Consider the following 14,514-nt stretch of genomic DNA (forward strand, 5'->3'; position numbering starts at 1 on the left):
AAAGAGTTGGTCTTAGGTTACATTTAAAACTGTGAGTTACCAGCACCTCCAGCGACTTAGCTGAAAACATCGGAAGATCCATTTTGTCGGCCATCCAAAGGTTCAGCAGTAGTGGACTCTCGGCAGCTGCAGTCTCGACTTCACAATCGCTGCAGCACATGTCCAGCCAAATCGCTGGACATGCTCGTAGGCAAGAAGTGAAGCAGCTCATGGCGGTGAGAAGTGACGATCATTGGAGAGCAGACACAATGTGACCACTACCGGCACACTTTTGCACAGGAGGTTTTCGTAAAGCTTTTATTTTGGTATTTCTGTTGAGCCGTACAATAAATTTGCATGTTAGCTAAATATATAATTTCCTGTAACATTTAGATTTAACATTTAGATTTGTAGCACCCTCAAGGATTGACGTAGGCACAATGTAGAGTTATAAAACAGGGTTTATTCTGGTCTTGACAACCCGTGAGAACTGCTCATGGACAAAACAATAAAAGAAAAACATCACATCAAAATGCGCTCTTGTACTTAGTATCAATCAATCAAAAGTCCTTAAATACAGAAAACAAAACATTTAAAATACACAAACCTCGTGAGCTGTCATCCAGGAGGGGCTAAATAGTCCTTTATGGCCTTCTTTCTCACTTATCTCTTCTCTTTGAACAATATTTTCTCCATGTGTGGAGCAGCATGCAGACACCATGTGCACTACCATAAAGTGACAGGGTGGAGACCCAAACTGCAAACAACTGGACCCTCTATACTTCACCACCAGAGGGTGGAAAAGAGCAAAATCTGGACATGCAGCTCAACAAACAAAATGCAAAACACCGTTACACTCCCACCAATCACTTGTGATTTTGAAAAATAAAGTATTGCCTATGAACTAATGAACTGCTTTTGAATGAACTATTATGACTTATCTTTTAAGCAGAGTGCGGTGGAGAATCTTCTTCGGCTTCAATCAGAATGACTGTCTTTTTGAATGGGTCTTTCCAGGTGCACAGGTTTGGACGTACGTTTCCCTGCTCTATCCAGGGTTGGATCACTCAGCAGCAATTTCACCTTCCTTACTCTTCCATCCTTTCCAGGGTACACTTCAATGATCCTTGCCAACTTCCACTGGTTGCGAAGAGTTATCTCATCCTTCAGGAGGACAACATCATTGATCTTAGCATTTCTGTGCTCTTTGGTCCACTTCTGTCTGCCTTGAAGATTTAACAAATACTCCTTTTTCCACCTCGTCCAGAAAGTGTTGGCAAGTAGGTGAACACGACGCCACCTCTTACGAGATAAAGATCTTCTTTCACAAACATTCCTGGAGGTGGAGAGATGATTGTGGACTTCATGGTTAGTATGTGATTCGGTGTTAAAGGTTCTGGGTTTGATGGATCACATACAGGGAGTGCAGAATTATCAGGCAAATGAGTATTTTGTCCACATCATCCTCTTCATGCATGTTGTCTTACTCCAAGCTGTATAGGCTTGAAAGCCTACTACCAATTAAGCATATTAGGTGATGTGCATCTCTGTAATGAGAAGGGGTGTGGTCTAATGACATCAACACCCTATATCAGGTGTGCAGAATTATTAGGCAACGTCCTTTCCTTTGGCAAAATGGGTCAAAAGAAGGACTTGACAGGCTCAGAAAAGTCAAAAATAGTGAGATATCTTGCAGAGGGATGCAGCAGTCTCAAAATTGTAGTGATGGGCAGATGAAGCCCCATGAAGCACTGAAGCTTTTCATCCAATTGGTTCACCCCAACGCGAAGCTTCTTGAAGCTTCATTTGCTCTAGTAGGACACCTACTGGACGTAAAAATATTAGTTGGCATGAATTTGAAGAGTGTGGCATTTTGCACACAGCCTGTAAATGTCAACAACAAAAGGAGTGTGTAAAACATGTATATTGTAGTCATGGCAGTATGGAAAATGATCATTTGGAAATGCCTAAGATGGAAATGATCATTTACTGTGAGGTGAGGTGTGGACAGTGGTTGTGCTTTTGTAACATTGAGGCAAGGACAGTGATTAATGTTTAGGGGACACATCATTGGTTTTTATTTAAAAACAACAGTTTCTCCACTGTGGCAGGTCGTAGGCGATTTCTTTTTTTGGACAATATTTCCCCTGCCTTTGAAAACACTCGCTCACAGGGCACAGATGAGGCAGGGGTACACAGGTATGTCAGTGCTAACTTATATAAGTGAGGGTAGACATATTTCTGTCTCTCCCAGTATTTAAGAGGGGTCCTCCAGCCTTCCAATATTTGGCTCCATCATGTACCGTTGGACCTCAATATTTGCGTCTGCTGTCACATTTTGTGTCTGTGTCTGCCTGACACTCTCATCCAGGCGACGCCACAGGTTGTTACCTAAACAAAAAGGAGAGTCTTATGAGATACTACCAATTCAATTTCCAATTCAATGTTATTTCTATAGCGCCAAATAACAACAACAGTCGCCTCAAGGCGCTTTATATTGTACAGTAGATCATACAATAATAGATACAGTGGAAAACCCAACATTCAGTTTATATAAATGCAACTAAAATGCAATAACAATGGTACCGTGGGAAACAGCCTCAACAGATTGTGACGTTGATGGCTGTGGTGGTGGTGGTGCGGAGGAAGAGGTGGTGGAGGCCCTCATTACGGAAGCACATTCTGCTTTCAGTCTTTTTTCTGCTTCGCTAGCTCTTGCAGGGCTGAGAAACCCGAGTTTTCTGAACCTTGGGTCCAGCAGTGTCGCAAGGAACATAATGCTCATGGTCTGTATTTTATCTAGCTTCTCTCTCAATAGCATCCTCAGCTTCTGAGCCAGAGAAGATCCAATGGATGGTGGTTCTACCATTTGTTCATTGAGGCAATGATTCAGCATAGTGAGCAAAGGTATGACCTTTGACCCAGACACCCTTTTTTCCTGAGAGAGCTCAGTGGTTGCATCGTTAAATGGTGCTAGGACAACCAGACACTCTGAAATTATACCAAATTCCTCAGATGACATAGGTGGGATGTCTGTTGTGAGACTTGCCAAAGCAGCACCCACTGGCTCCCTTTGCTCGAAAAGTCTTTCCAGCATATTGTAAGTGCTGTTCCAGCGGGTTTCCACCTCCTGTAGTAGTTTGTGTTGAGGCTTCCTTAGTTGTTCCTGCACGACTGAAAGCCTCTCCTTACAAAATACAATTTGAAAAAGCATACATTAGATTGTCAAGGGAGCAGAACTATACACATAAGTAGAATTAAAGAAACTGTAATTAAGCCACTTAAGAACTTACCTTTGCAGAGGTACTGCTCCTGAAATATCCCACGATCTTCCTGGACTTGGCTCGGATGTCAGAGAGCTCAGGGGTCTGGTCAAGGGCCTTCTTCACCACTAAGTTCAGGGTGTGAGCTATGCATATGGCATGTTTAAGTCTTAGCTCCCTTGCACAAGCCCCCATATTGGCAGCCCCATCTGTTACTAGGCATGTGACTTTGTCAGTAATTGCCCATTCTGCCATGAGTGTGCCTTTCACTTGTGCAATGTTTTCTGCAGTGTGTGCATTAGGAAAATATTGCACTCCTAAAACAACGGTGTTTAATGTGCTGGACTCATCAACAAAATGGCAGGTGACTGCAAGATAGGCCTCTGTGTTGATGGAGGTCCACATATCTGATGTCAGACTCACAGCTGCTGCCTTCTCAATGCTGGCCTTAGCTTTCTCCTTCATCTCCTGGTACCTGGCCTCCACCATGACTTTCAGGGCCTAAAGGAAAGTAAAAACATTTTGTTCACAAGTACGACGTGGCTGTGAAGCAGTGTGTAGTGTAGCTACACACTGAGGCTTTGAGCCTCAGTCCTGCCTGTTCACATTTTACTCTGTAGAAACTAAATGTTCACTGCTTTTATGACCTTTTTAGTGGGGAGAACATAACTAGGATTTAATGATTTAACAAGTCTTTTGAATCCTTTGTCCTCCACAATGCTAAATGGCTGGGAGTCCTCAATCACCATGCTAACCAGGTCTTCATCTATTTGAGATTGCTCTGCTGAGGAAAGACAATAAAAACAAAGCACAAATATAAATATCACACACGTCACTTATTGCATTGTATGATATTGTTATATCATTTAGTAACATTACAGCATGTTGGCTCACCTGGTCTTGCTCCACAATCGGTGTTCCCCTTATTCTCATGCAAAGCTCTGTAGTGCCTAAGCATGGATGAGGTGTTGTTGTTATATCCCAGCTCCCTGGCACATAGCAAACACCTCACCTTGTACAAAAGTACAGACAGCTTAACATAGGTTTTATTGCACCATCAGTATTATGAAAATACATCTTCTGTGGAAATTTACATACCTTGTTGGGAGATATGAGCTCAAAATGTTCCCACACAGGGGAGGACATCCTTCTCTTCGTAGCTGGCTCCATTCTCTCCTGTCTTTTTCTCCTCACTCTCCTAAACCTCCAAACTCTCTCCAAACTGTCTCTCGCTCTCTCCAAACTGTCTCCAACTCTCTCCAAACTGTCTCCAACTCTCTCCAAACTGTCTCTAACTCTCTCCAAACTGTCTCTCGCTCTCTCCAAACTGTCTCTAACTCTCTCCAAACTGTCTCTCGCTCTCTCCAAACTGTCTCCAACTCTCTCCAAACTGTCTCCAACTCTCTCCAAACTGTCTCTCGCTCTCTCCAAACTGTCTCTAACTCTCTCCAAACTGTCTCTCGCTCTCTCCAAACTGTCTCCAACTCTCTCCAAACTGTCTCTAACTCTCTCCAAACTGTCTCTCGCTCTCTCCAAACTGTCTCTCGCTCTCTCCAAACTGTCTCTCGCTCTCTCCAAACTGTCTCCAACTCTCTCCAAACTGTCTCCAACTCTCTCCAAACTGTCTCCAACTCTCTCCAAATTGTCTCCAACTCTCTCCAAACTGTCTCCAACTCTCTCCAAACTGTCTCCAACTCTCTCCAAACTGTCTCTCGCTCTCTCCAAACTGTCTCTAACTCTCTCCAAACTGTCTCTAACTCTCTCCAAACTGTCTCTCGCTCTCTCCAAACTGTCTCTCGCTCTCTCCAAACTGTCTCTCGCTCTCTCCAAACTGTCTCTCGCTCTCTCCAAACTGTCTCCAACTCTCTCCAAACTGTCTCTCGCTCTCTCCAAACTGTCTCCAACTCTCTCCAAACTGTCTCCAACTCTCTCCAAAATGTCTCCAACTCTCTCCAAACTGTCTCTCGCTCTCTCCAAACTGTCTCTCGCTCTCTCCAAACTGTCTCTCGCTCTCTCCAAACTGTCTCCAACTCTCTCCAAACTGTCTCTCGCTCTCTCCAAACTGTCTCTCGCTCTCTCCAAACTGTCTCTCGCTCTCTCCAAACTGTCTCTCGCTCTCTCCAAACTGTCTCCAACTCTCTCCAAACTGTCTCTCGCTCTCTCCAAACTGTCTCTAACTCTCTCCAAACTGTCTCTCGCTCTCTCCAAACTGTCTCTCGCTCTCTCCAAACTGTCTCCAACTCTCTCCAAACTGTCTCCAACTCTCTCCAAACTGTCTCCAACTCTCTCCAAACTGTCTCTAACTCTCTCCAAACTGTCTCCAACTCTCTCCAAACTGTCTCTAACTCTCTCCAAACTGTCTCTCGCTCTCTCCAAACTGTCTCCAACTCTCTCCAAACTGTCTCTAACTCTCCAAACTGTCTCTAACTCTCTCCAAACTGTCTCTCGCTCTCTCCAAACTGTCTCCAACTCTCTCCAAACTGTCTCCAGCTCTCTCCAAACTGTCTCTAACTCTCTCCAAACTGTCTCTAACTCTCTCCAAACTGTCTCCAACTCTCTCCAAACTGTCTCTAACTCTCTCCAAACTGTCTCTCGCTCTCTCCAAACTGTCTCCAACTCTCTCCAAACTGTCTCTCGCTCTCTCCAAACTGTCTCTCGCTCTCTCCAAACTGTCTCTAACTCTCTCCAAACTGTCTCTAACTCTCTCCAAACTGTCTCTCGCTCTCTCCAAACTGTCTCTAACTCTCTCCAAACTGTCTCTCGCTCTCTCCAAACTGTCTCTAACTCTCTCCAAACTGTCTCTAACTCTCTCCAAACTGTCTCTCGCTCTCTCCAAACTGTCTCCAACTCTCTCCAAACTGTCTCTAACTCTCTCCAAACTGTCTCTCGCTCTCTCCAAACTGTCTCCAACTCTCTCCAAACTGTCTCCAACTCTCTCCAAACTGTCTCCAACTCTCTCCAAACTGTCTCTCGCTCTCTCCAAACTGTCTCTAACTCTCTCCAAACTGTCTCTCACTCTCTCCAAACTGTCTCCAACTCTCTCCAAACTGTCTCCAACTCTCTCCAAACTGTCTCTCGCTCTCTCCAAACTGTCTCTCGCTCTCTCCAAACTGTCTCCAACTCTCTCCAAACTGTCTCCAACTCTCTCCAAACTGTCTCCAACTCTCTCCAAATTGTCTCCAACTCTCTCCAAACTGTCTCTAACTCTCTCCAAACTGTCTCCAACTCTCTACAAACTGTCTCCAACTCTCACTAACCGCAACTTTCCATCAAACACCCACATTTTGAATGAAGTCTGAGGGGTTTATATCGCTGTCATAGCTCGCGGCAAAGTTCGAACCGCTTCCTGAACCAGTCACGTGGTACAGCCGGGCAGCGAGGCTTCGGACGTCATCATTTTCAGCTCCTCCCATAAATGAAGCAAGCCTCGATACGCGCTTCGCGGAAACGCCCCCTCCATTACTCGACACACGTTTCGAAGCCTCGATACAGAACGTCACATCACTACAAAATTGCAAAGCTTCTGAAGCGTGATCATCGAACAATCAAGCGTTTCATTCAAAATAGTCAACAGGGTCGCAAGAAGCATGTGGAAAAACCAAGGCGCAAAATAACTGCCCATGAACTGAGAAAAGTCAAGCGTGCAGCTGCCAAGATGCCACTTGCCACCAGTTTGGCCATATTTCAGAGCTGCAACATCACTGGAGTGCCCAAAAGCACAAGGTGTGCAATACTCAGAGACATGGCCAAGGTAAGAAAGGCTGAAAGACGACCACCACTGAACAAGACACACAAGCTGAAACGTCAAGACTGGGCCAAGAAATATCTCAAGACTGGTTTTTCTAAGGTTTTATGGACTGATGAAATGAGAGTGAGTCTTGATGGGCCCGTGGCTGGATTGGTAAAGGGCAGAGAGCTCCAGTCCGACTCAGACGCCAGCAAGGTGGAGGTGGAGTACTGGTTTGGGCTGGTATCATCAAAGATGAGCTTGTGGGGCCTTTTCAGGTTGAGGATGGAGTCAAGCTCAACTCCCAGTCCTACTGCCAGTTTCTGGAAGACACCTTCTTCAAGCAGTGGTACAGGAAGAAGTCTGCATCCTTCAAGTAAAACATGATTTTCATGCAGGACAATGCTCCATCACACGCATCCAGTGTTGAGAAGGTTACTTTTAAAATGTATTCCATTACAGAATACAGAATACATGCCCCAAAATGTATTCTGTAACGTATTCCATTCCGTTACTCAATGAGAGTAACGTATTCTGAATACTTTGGATTACTTAATATATTACCATGCTTTTTACAACAACATGAATGTACTATTGCTGTGATTTATTACTATTACTGAAGGTCCGCGACTCCGAACTGTAGTAAAGGGACCTCTGACTAATACGGCGGGGTCCCTGTCGGCTCGTAGCCGAAAAATAGCTTTACTTTGTTGTCTGGGTCAACTTTTCTTGCGAGAGACAGAGAGAGGCGTTGAAAGGCTGCTCCAACGGAACTTATTGTTTTCGGAGGAAAACACGAACACGGTGTACAGTCGAGTCTTAATAGCTTACTTACAACTGGGCTCGTCAGGCACTCTTCTTGGCTGAAGTGGTTATTATTATATTTACATGCTTCCAGCTCCCGTTTTTCCTCGATGACAACTCGTACCTTTCCACTCCCCTTTTTCTCCCTCCTCGCGCTCACAGACACATAACGTGTATGGCAGTCCATTCTCCCTGCAGCACGGACTACACTGCCCATGATGCTACATTCTTTAGAGCTATGCTTGTAGCATTCTGCCTGTTAGCTTAGCACAACAACAACAACAACGAAAAGGCGCTCTCTCACCCAGGAAACACACAGTCGCAGAGAGAGAGAGCGTCGCCCTGTAACCATGGCAACCGTAACGCTGCCGCCTGGAACAACAGAACGTAGCTGTCAAACAAAACCCAAACAGTCCTGACCCGCGACAAAATGAAACAGGAAAGTACCGCAGTGTAATCCATTTATTTCAACAAAGTAACTGTATTCTGAATACCACCTTTTTAAACGGTAACTGTAACGGAATACAGTTACTTATATTTTGTATTTTAAATACGTAACGGCGGTACATGTATTCCGTTACTCCCCAACACTGCACGCATCCAAGTACTCCACAGCGTGGCTGGCAAGAAAGGGTATAAAAGAAGAAAAACTAATGACATGGCCTCCTTGTTCACCTGATCTGAACCCCATTGAGAACCTGTGGTCCATCATCAAATGTGAGATTTACAAGGAGGGAAAACAGTACACCTCTCTGAACAGTGTCTGGGAGGCTGTGGTTGCTGCTGCACGCAATGTTGATGGTGAACAGATCAAAACACTGACAGAATCCATGGATGGCAGGCTTTTGAGTGTCCTTGCAAAGAAAGGTGGCTATATTGGTCGCTGATTTGTTTTTGTTTTGTTTTTGAATGTCAGAAATGTATATTTGTGAATGTGGAGATGTTATATTGGTTTCACTGGTAAAAATAAATAATTGAAATGGGTATATATTTGTTTTTTGTTAAGTTGCCTAATAATTATGCACAGTAATAGTCACCTGCACACACAGATATCCCCCTAAAATAGCTCAAACTAAAAACTACTTCCAAAAACATTCAGCTTTGATATTAATGAGTTTTTTGGGTTCATTGAGAACATGGTTGTTGTTCAATAATAGAATTATTCCTCAAAAATACAACTTGCCTAATAATTCTGCACTCCCTGTAGATGGTCAGTAGTCAATGGTCTGCTATTAATCACTGCCATGACTTCATACAGGAATGTCCTCAGAGAGGAGCTGTCGAGTTGTTTGGCTGATTGTTCCAGAATGGACGTGAGAACACTTCTTATGGTGCGAATATGTCTTTCCCAGACACCACTCATATGACTAGATGCTGGGGTGTTCATGAGAAACTCGCAGTCCAGTTTCCCTAGCTTGGTTTGATCCATTTCCTTAAATGCTTCAATAAACTCATTTCTAGTGCCGACAGAATTCATGCCTTGATCGCATCTTATCTGGCGAACTGTACCTCTGATAGCTATGAATGCACGCAAGGAGTTGATGAGGGAATCCGTAGAGAGATCGTCAAGCATTTCAAGATGCACTGCTCTAGAGCACATGCAAGTGATTAGCAAGTCATAACGCTTTAGCTCCTTGCGGCCTTCTTTGACATAAAAAGGACCAAAGCAGTCCATCCCACAGTAGGTGTATGGCGGTGTGGTCTCTATCCGATCCTCCGGGAGGTCTGCAATCTTCTGCTGCTCTGTGCGCCTTCTGAACCTTCTGCATTTTACACATTTATAGATGTAAGATGACACAATCTTGCTGCATCCAAGAATCCAGAATCCATTAGCTCGAAGTTCATTCATGGTGATCCCTCATCCTTTATGGTATGTCTTCTCGTGATAATGTTCGGCCAGTAGTGCCGACACGTGACTGTCTCTTGGCAGGATTGCTGGATGCTTGACATTGGGATGCAAAGCTGCATGTGTTAAGCGTCCGCCTACCCAAAGAATGCCTTGGTCATCAAGAAGTGGACATAAGAAGTGGACATAACTTGTGTAACTTGTTAATCTTGTCTTCAATCTGCATCACATTGTGGTGTTGCAAGGTTTTTATTTCCTGAACAAAGGCTGTTTCTTGAACCATCTTTATGATTGTTAACTCTGCTTCCTTTCTCTCTTGTAGACTACTGATGTCGTGTGATCTACTCTTGTGATCCATTGCTTCTTTCACATAGCGCTTGAGTCTAGCAACTGCCTTAATCATTCTCGACCAGGAAGATGGCCTCAACTGACCGAGTGCTCAGTGAATACCTCAGGCAGCAGAAACCCAAGAAAGAGGAGGGAGACGAGGAACCATCATGGAAGGACAGGCCCCTGCACGGTATGTACCACCGGCAGATAGAGGAGGTGGCTGATATCCAGAAATCCTACCAGTGGCTGGACAAAGCTGGACTGAAAGACAGCACAGAGGCACTAATCATGGCAGCACAAGAACAAGCACTAAGCACAAGATCCATAGAGGCTGGGGTCTATCACACCAGGCAAGACCCCAGGTGCAGGCTGTGTAAAGATGCCCCAGAGACAATCCAGCACATAACAGCAGGGTGCAAGATGCTAGCAGGCAAGGCATACATGGAACGCCATAACCAAGTGGCCGGCATAGTGTACAGGAACATCTGTGCCGAGTATAACCTGGAAGTCCCGAGGTCAAAATGGGAGATGCCCCCAAGGGTGGTGGAGAATGACCGAGCTAAGATCCTGTGGGACTTCCAGATACAGACGGACAAAATGGTGGTGGCTAACCAACCGGACATAGTGGTGGTAGACAAACAGAAGAAGACGGCCGTAGTGATCGATGTAGCGGTTCCGAATGACAGCAATATCAGGAAGAAGGAACACGAGAAGCTGGAGAAATACCAAGGGCTCAGAGAAGAGCTTGAGAGGATGTGGAGGGTGAAGGTAACGGTGGTCCCCGTGGTAATCGGAGCACTAGGTGCGGTGACTCCCAAGCTAGGCGAGTGGCTCCAGCATATCCCGGGAATAACATCGGAGATCTCTGTCCAGAAGAGCGCAGTCCTGGGAACAGCTAAGATACTGCGCAGGACCCTCAAGCTCCCAGGCCTCTGGTAGAGGACCCGAGCTTGAAGGATAAACCGCCCGCAGGGGCGTGCTGGGTGTTTTTTTTTATATCAAATCAAAGCTAAATGTATCACCTCATCAGGAAATGTGGGGACACAGTGGGCAATGATAAGAATGCTGGCTGTTGCTGGGCCACATGCACCCAATAAACTAACTGTGCTCCCTCAGATGAATTCTGAGTTACACTAATTCATATAATTTTGGTGCTGAAAAAACTCAAACACACTTGTTGCTGAGACATTATTCCAGTGCAAGTTCGGATAATTTTTTGAGTGAGTAGTTTTGTGTTTCTGTAGCACAGTTAGCTGTTCTAGTTAGAAAAGACCACTTCTACATTTGATGAAAGCAGTCAGTTGGAGATAGTTGTCTCACTGGCCCTGGAGTTGGTTGTCACACAACTAAGTCCCTGAGTATAAGAAATGTTTTGCAGTTAGTCATGTAAAGGCTGTGATATTTTTTTTGTTTTGTTTTTGCCAGATTGGTTTGTGCTGAGCCATATAACGATAGCTGGCCCAAGGAACTATGGCATTCCTTGTGTTGTCAAAACTGATGTCACCAAGTACCCTTGGCAATCCATGGGTATACGTTTGTAATGACTGACTTGAGTGGCTGAGTAAGTTTCAGGGTTGCTAGATTAAGACTAAAAACTTTAAAATGGAAATCCCAAAAAGTTTTCATATTTAGATGATCAAGACTTAAAATGGAGAGGAGTTCAGTCACTTTGATATTGATGTGGTTCTTCTTTGTTCTCACATGTTTACACTGAATTGCTTATCATTGCTCGGGTTACCTCTTGGAAAATCTTGGACAAAATGAATTTTGGTAAATGCTAAATGAACTAATTTTGTTATGGCGCTTTTCTACTCTCCTGGAGCACTCATTCACACTCATCCATACAAGCCATTTTTTATGCTTAAATGCTTTCATTTTAGCATCAGATATAAAAAACATCTGGCATATTTTTATGATATCAGTGATGCATCAATTCAAATTAGAGTCATCGAATGTGGATTCTGTTCTCAGTTGTTTTTATGGATCTAATAAAGCCTGATAAAGCTAACTGCAAAAATGTAAAGGATTCCCACTTTGAGCGAGTACATTAGGTTTTGACTATTGAACGATGAATCAATGATTAACAGTTCATGGAAGAATATGTGTCATAACCAACCTGCTCTACCCTAATTATGGTATCAAGTAAGACTGGGAGGTATGTTATTTGTACTTCACCACCCTTCTCTGTTTATGAAATACAGTGGGGCAAAAAAGTATTTAGTCAGCCACCGATTGTGCAAGTTCCCCCACCTAAAATGATGACAGAGGTCAGTAATTTGCACCAGAGGTACACTTCAACTGTGAGAGACAGAATGTGAAGAAAAAATCCATGAATCCACATGGTAGGATTTGTAAAGGATTTATTGGTAAATCAGGGTGGAAAATAAGTATTTGGTCAATAACAAAAATACAACTCAATACTTTGTAACATAACCTTTGTTGGCAATAACAGAGGTCAAACGTTTACTATAGGTCTTTACCAGGTTTGCACACACAGTAGCTGGTATTTTGGCCCATTCCTCCATGCAGATCTTCTCGAGAGCAGTGATGTTTTGGGGCTGTCGCCGAGCAACACGGACTTTCAACTCCCGCCACAGATTTTCTATGGGGTTGAGGTCTGGAGACTGGCTAGGCCACTCCAGGACTTTCAAATGCTTCTTACGGAGCCACTCCTTTGTTGCCCAGGCGGTGTGTTTTGGATCATTGTCATGTTGGAAGACCCAGCCTCGTTTCATCTTCAAAGTTCTCACTGATGGAAGGAGGTTTTGGCTCAAAATCTCACGATACATGGCCCCATTCATTCTGTCCTTAACACGGATCAGTCGTCCTGTCCCCTTGGCAGAAAAACAGCCCCATAGCATGATGTTTCCACCCCCATGCTTCACAGTAGGTATGGTGTTCTTGGGATGCAACTCAGTATTCTTCGTCCTCCAAACACGACGAGTTGAGTTTATACCAAAAAGTTCTACTTTGGTTTCATCTGACCACATGACATTCTCCCAATCCTCTGCTGTATCATCCATGTGCTCTCTGGCAAACTTCAGACGGGCCTGGACATGCACTGGCTTCAGCAGCGGAACACGTCTGGCACTGCGGGATTTGATTCCCTGCCGTTGTAGTGTGTTACTGATGGTGACCTTTGTTACTTTGGTCCCAGCTCTCTGCAGGTCATTCACCAGGTCCCCCCGTGTGGTTCTGGGATCTTTGCTCACCGTTCTCATGATCATTTTGACCCCACGGGATGAGATCTTGCGTGGAGCCCCAGATGGAGGGAGATTATCAGTGGTCTTGTATGTCTTCCATTTTCTGATGATTGCTCCCACAGTTGATTTTTTCACACCAAGCTGCTTGCCTATTGTAGATTCACTCTTCCCAGTCTGGTGCAGGTCTACAATACTTTTCCTGGTGTCCTTCGAAAGCTCTTTGGTCTTGGCCATGGCGGAGTTTGGAGTCTGACTGTTTGAGGCTGTGGACAGGTGTCTTTTATACAGATGATGAGTTCAAACAGGTGCCATTCATACAGGTAACGAGTGGGGGACAGAAAAGCTTCTTACAGACGACGTTACAGGTCTGTGAGAGCCAGAGATTTTCCTTGTTTGAGGTGACCAAATACTTATTTTCCACCCTGATTTACCAATAAATTCTTTACAAATCCTACCATGTGGATTCATGGATTTTTTTTTCACATTCTGTCTCTCACAGTTGAAGTGTACCTCTGGTGCAAATTACTGACCTCTGTCATCATTTTAAGTGGGGGAACTTGCACAATCGGTGGCTGACTAAATACTTTTTTGCCCCACTGTATGCTCTCATGCTGTAAAATGTGTGTGATATAGAAGCTGGGAATTGTATAAATGAGTGTGCTTCTCTGGTGACTCTGTCTATTCAGTGGACTATACCTGTCTGTCTATACCTGTGGTTCACAGGCTTCTCTCTTGCTTTCCATGTTTACAGACATTTCAGTTTACTTTAAATTACTTTCCCAAAGCTCAATTGCTAAAGGGCTTATGGTAGCCTAATTGAAGAAAAAAGTGTAAGTTTATAGTATAAGTTAATAAACGTACCTTGTCCCCGATCACTGACTGGGGCTGATCAAAAGGTAGAATGATGTTATGTATATCACTGATTACTGCTGTAAGGTTTGGGGTGTTTTTGCACTTCCACAGTGAGCGAGTGAGTTTGCTTCAGTATGACGTTGCAGTAAGGGCCAATATAAAGCTTCAGGCAAAGAAACAAAGAGAGAAGCAATATTCCACCTAACTAAACCAAGGATTTCACATAGGGCAAACAGAGCTTTTGTTCCAACATGTAAAAAAAAAACTTGCCAGCTTTTGTTTGGTTCCCCTCTAAAATTTTATTTTGGACAGCTTATATTTTACAGCTTATATTTAGTGATAGCAGTGAGAACAGGCACTGCAGACATTGGTTTTCTTTTGTTCCACAGCAGGGTCAGTCCTGCTTCACGAAAATCTTCATGTGAAAAGTAGATAAGAGGATTCAGACCACAGTCTAGATATGACAAAATTGTGGACAATGTCCTTAAAAAATCTGGTGCCGGTGACAGG

At 44.2% G+C, this 14,514-nt stretch overlaps 1 protein-coding gene across 2 annotated transcripts; it reads right to left on the bottom strand.

Annotated features, from left to right (window-relative positions):
* Positions 1 to 2,044: 2,044 nt before the first annotated feature.
* On the bottom strand, positions 2,045 to 4,461 carry LOC308396037 (E3 SUMO-protein ligase ZBED1-like). 2 transcript variants are annotated; one of them, XM_080881096.1, is made up of 5 exons: positions 4,341 to 4,461; positions 4,137 to 4,254; positions 3,273 to 4,026; positions 2,566 to 3,166; positions 2,045 to 2,370 (listed from the first exon to the last, which is right to left on the bottom strand). In XM_080881096.1, the coding sequence occupies exons 3-5, from the start codon at positions 3,729 to 3,731 to the stop codon at positions 2,237 to 2,239; spliced, it is 1,194 nt and encodes a 397-aa protein (XP_080737222.1). In that variant the 5' UTR covers positions 3,732 to 4,026; positions 4,137 to 4,254; positions 4,341 to 4,461; the 3' UTR covers positions 2,045 to 2,236. The 2 variants fall into 2 exon arrangements, with proteins under 2 accessions (XP_080737222.1, XP_080737223.1); XM_080881097.1 differs by having other exon boundaries at positions 3,273 to 4,023; positions 4,137 to 4,452.
* Positions 4,462 to 14,514: the final 10,053 nt, after the last annotated feature.

This window comes from Rhamphochromis sp. 'chilingali' (assembly GCF_963969265.1).
Source record: "Rhamphochromis sp. 'chilingali' genome assembly, chromosome: 4".
In the NCBI taxonomy this organism is placed as follows: Eukaryota; Metazoa; Chordata; class Actinopteri; order Cichliformes; family Cichlidae; genus Rhamphochromis; species Rhamphochromis sp. 'chilingali'.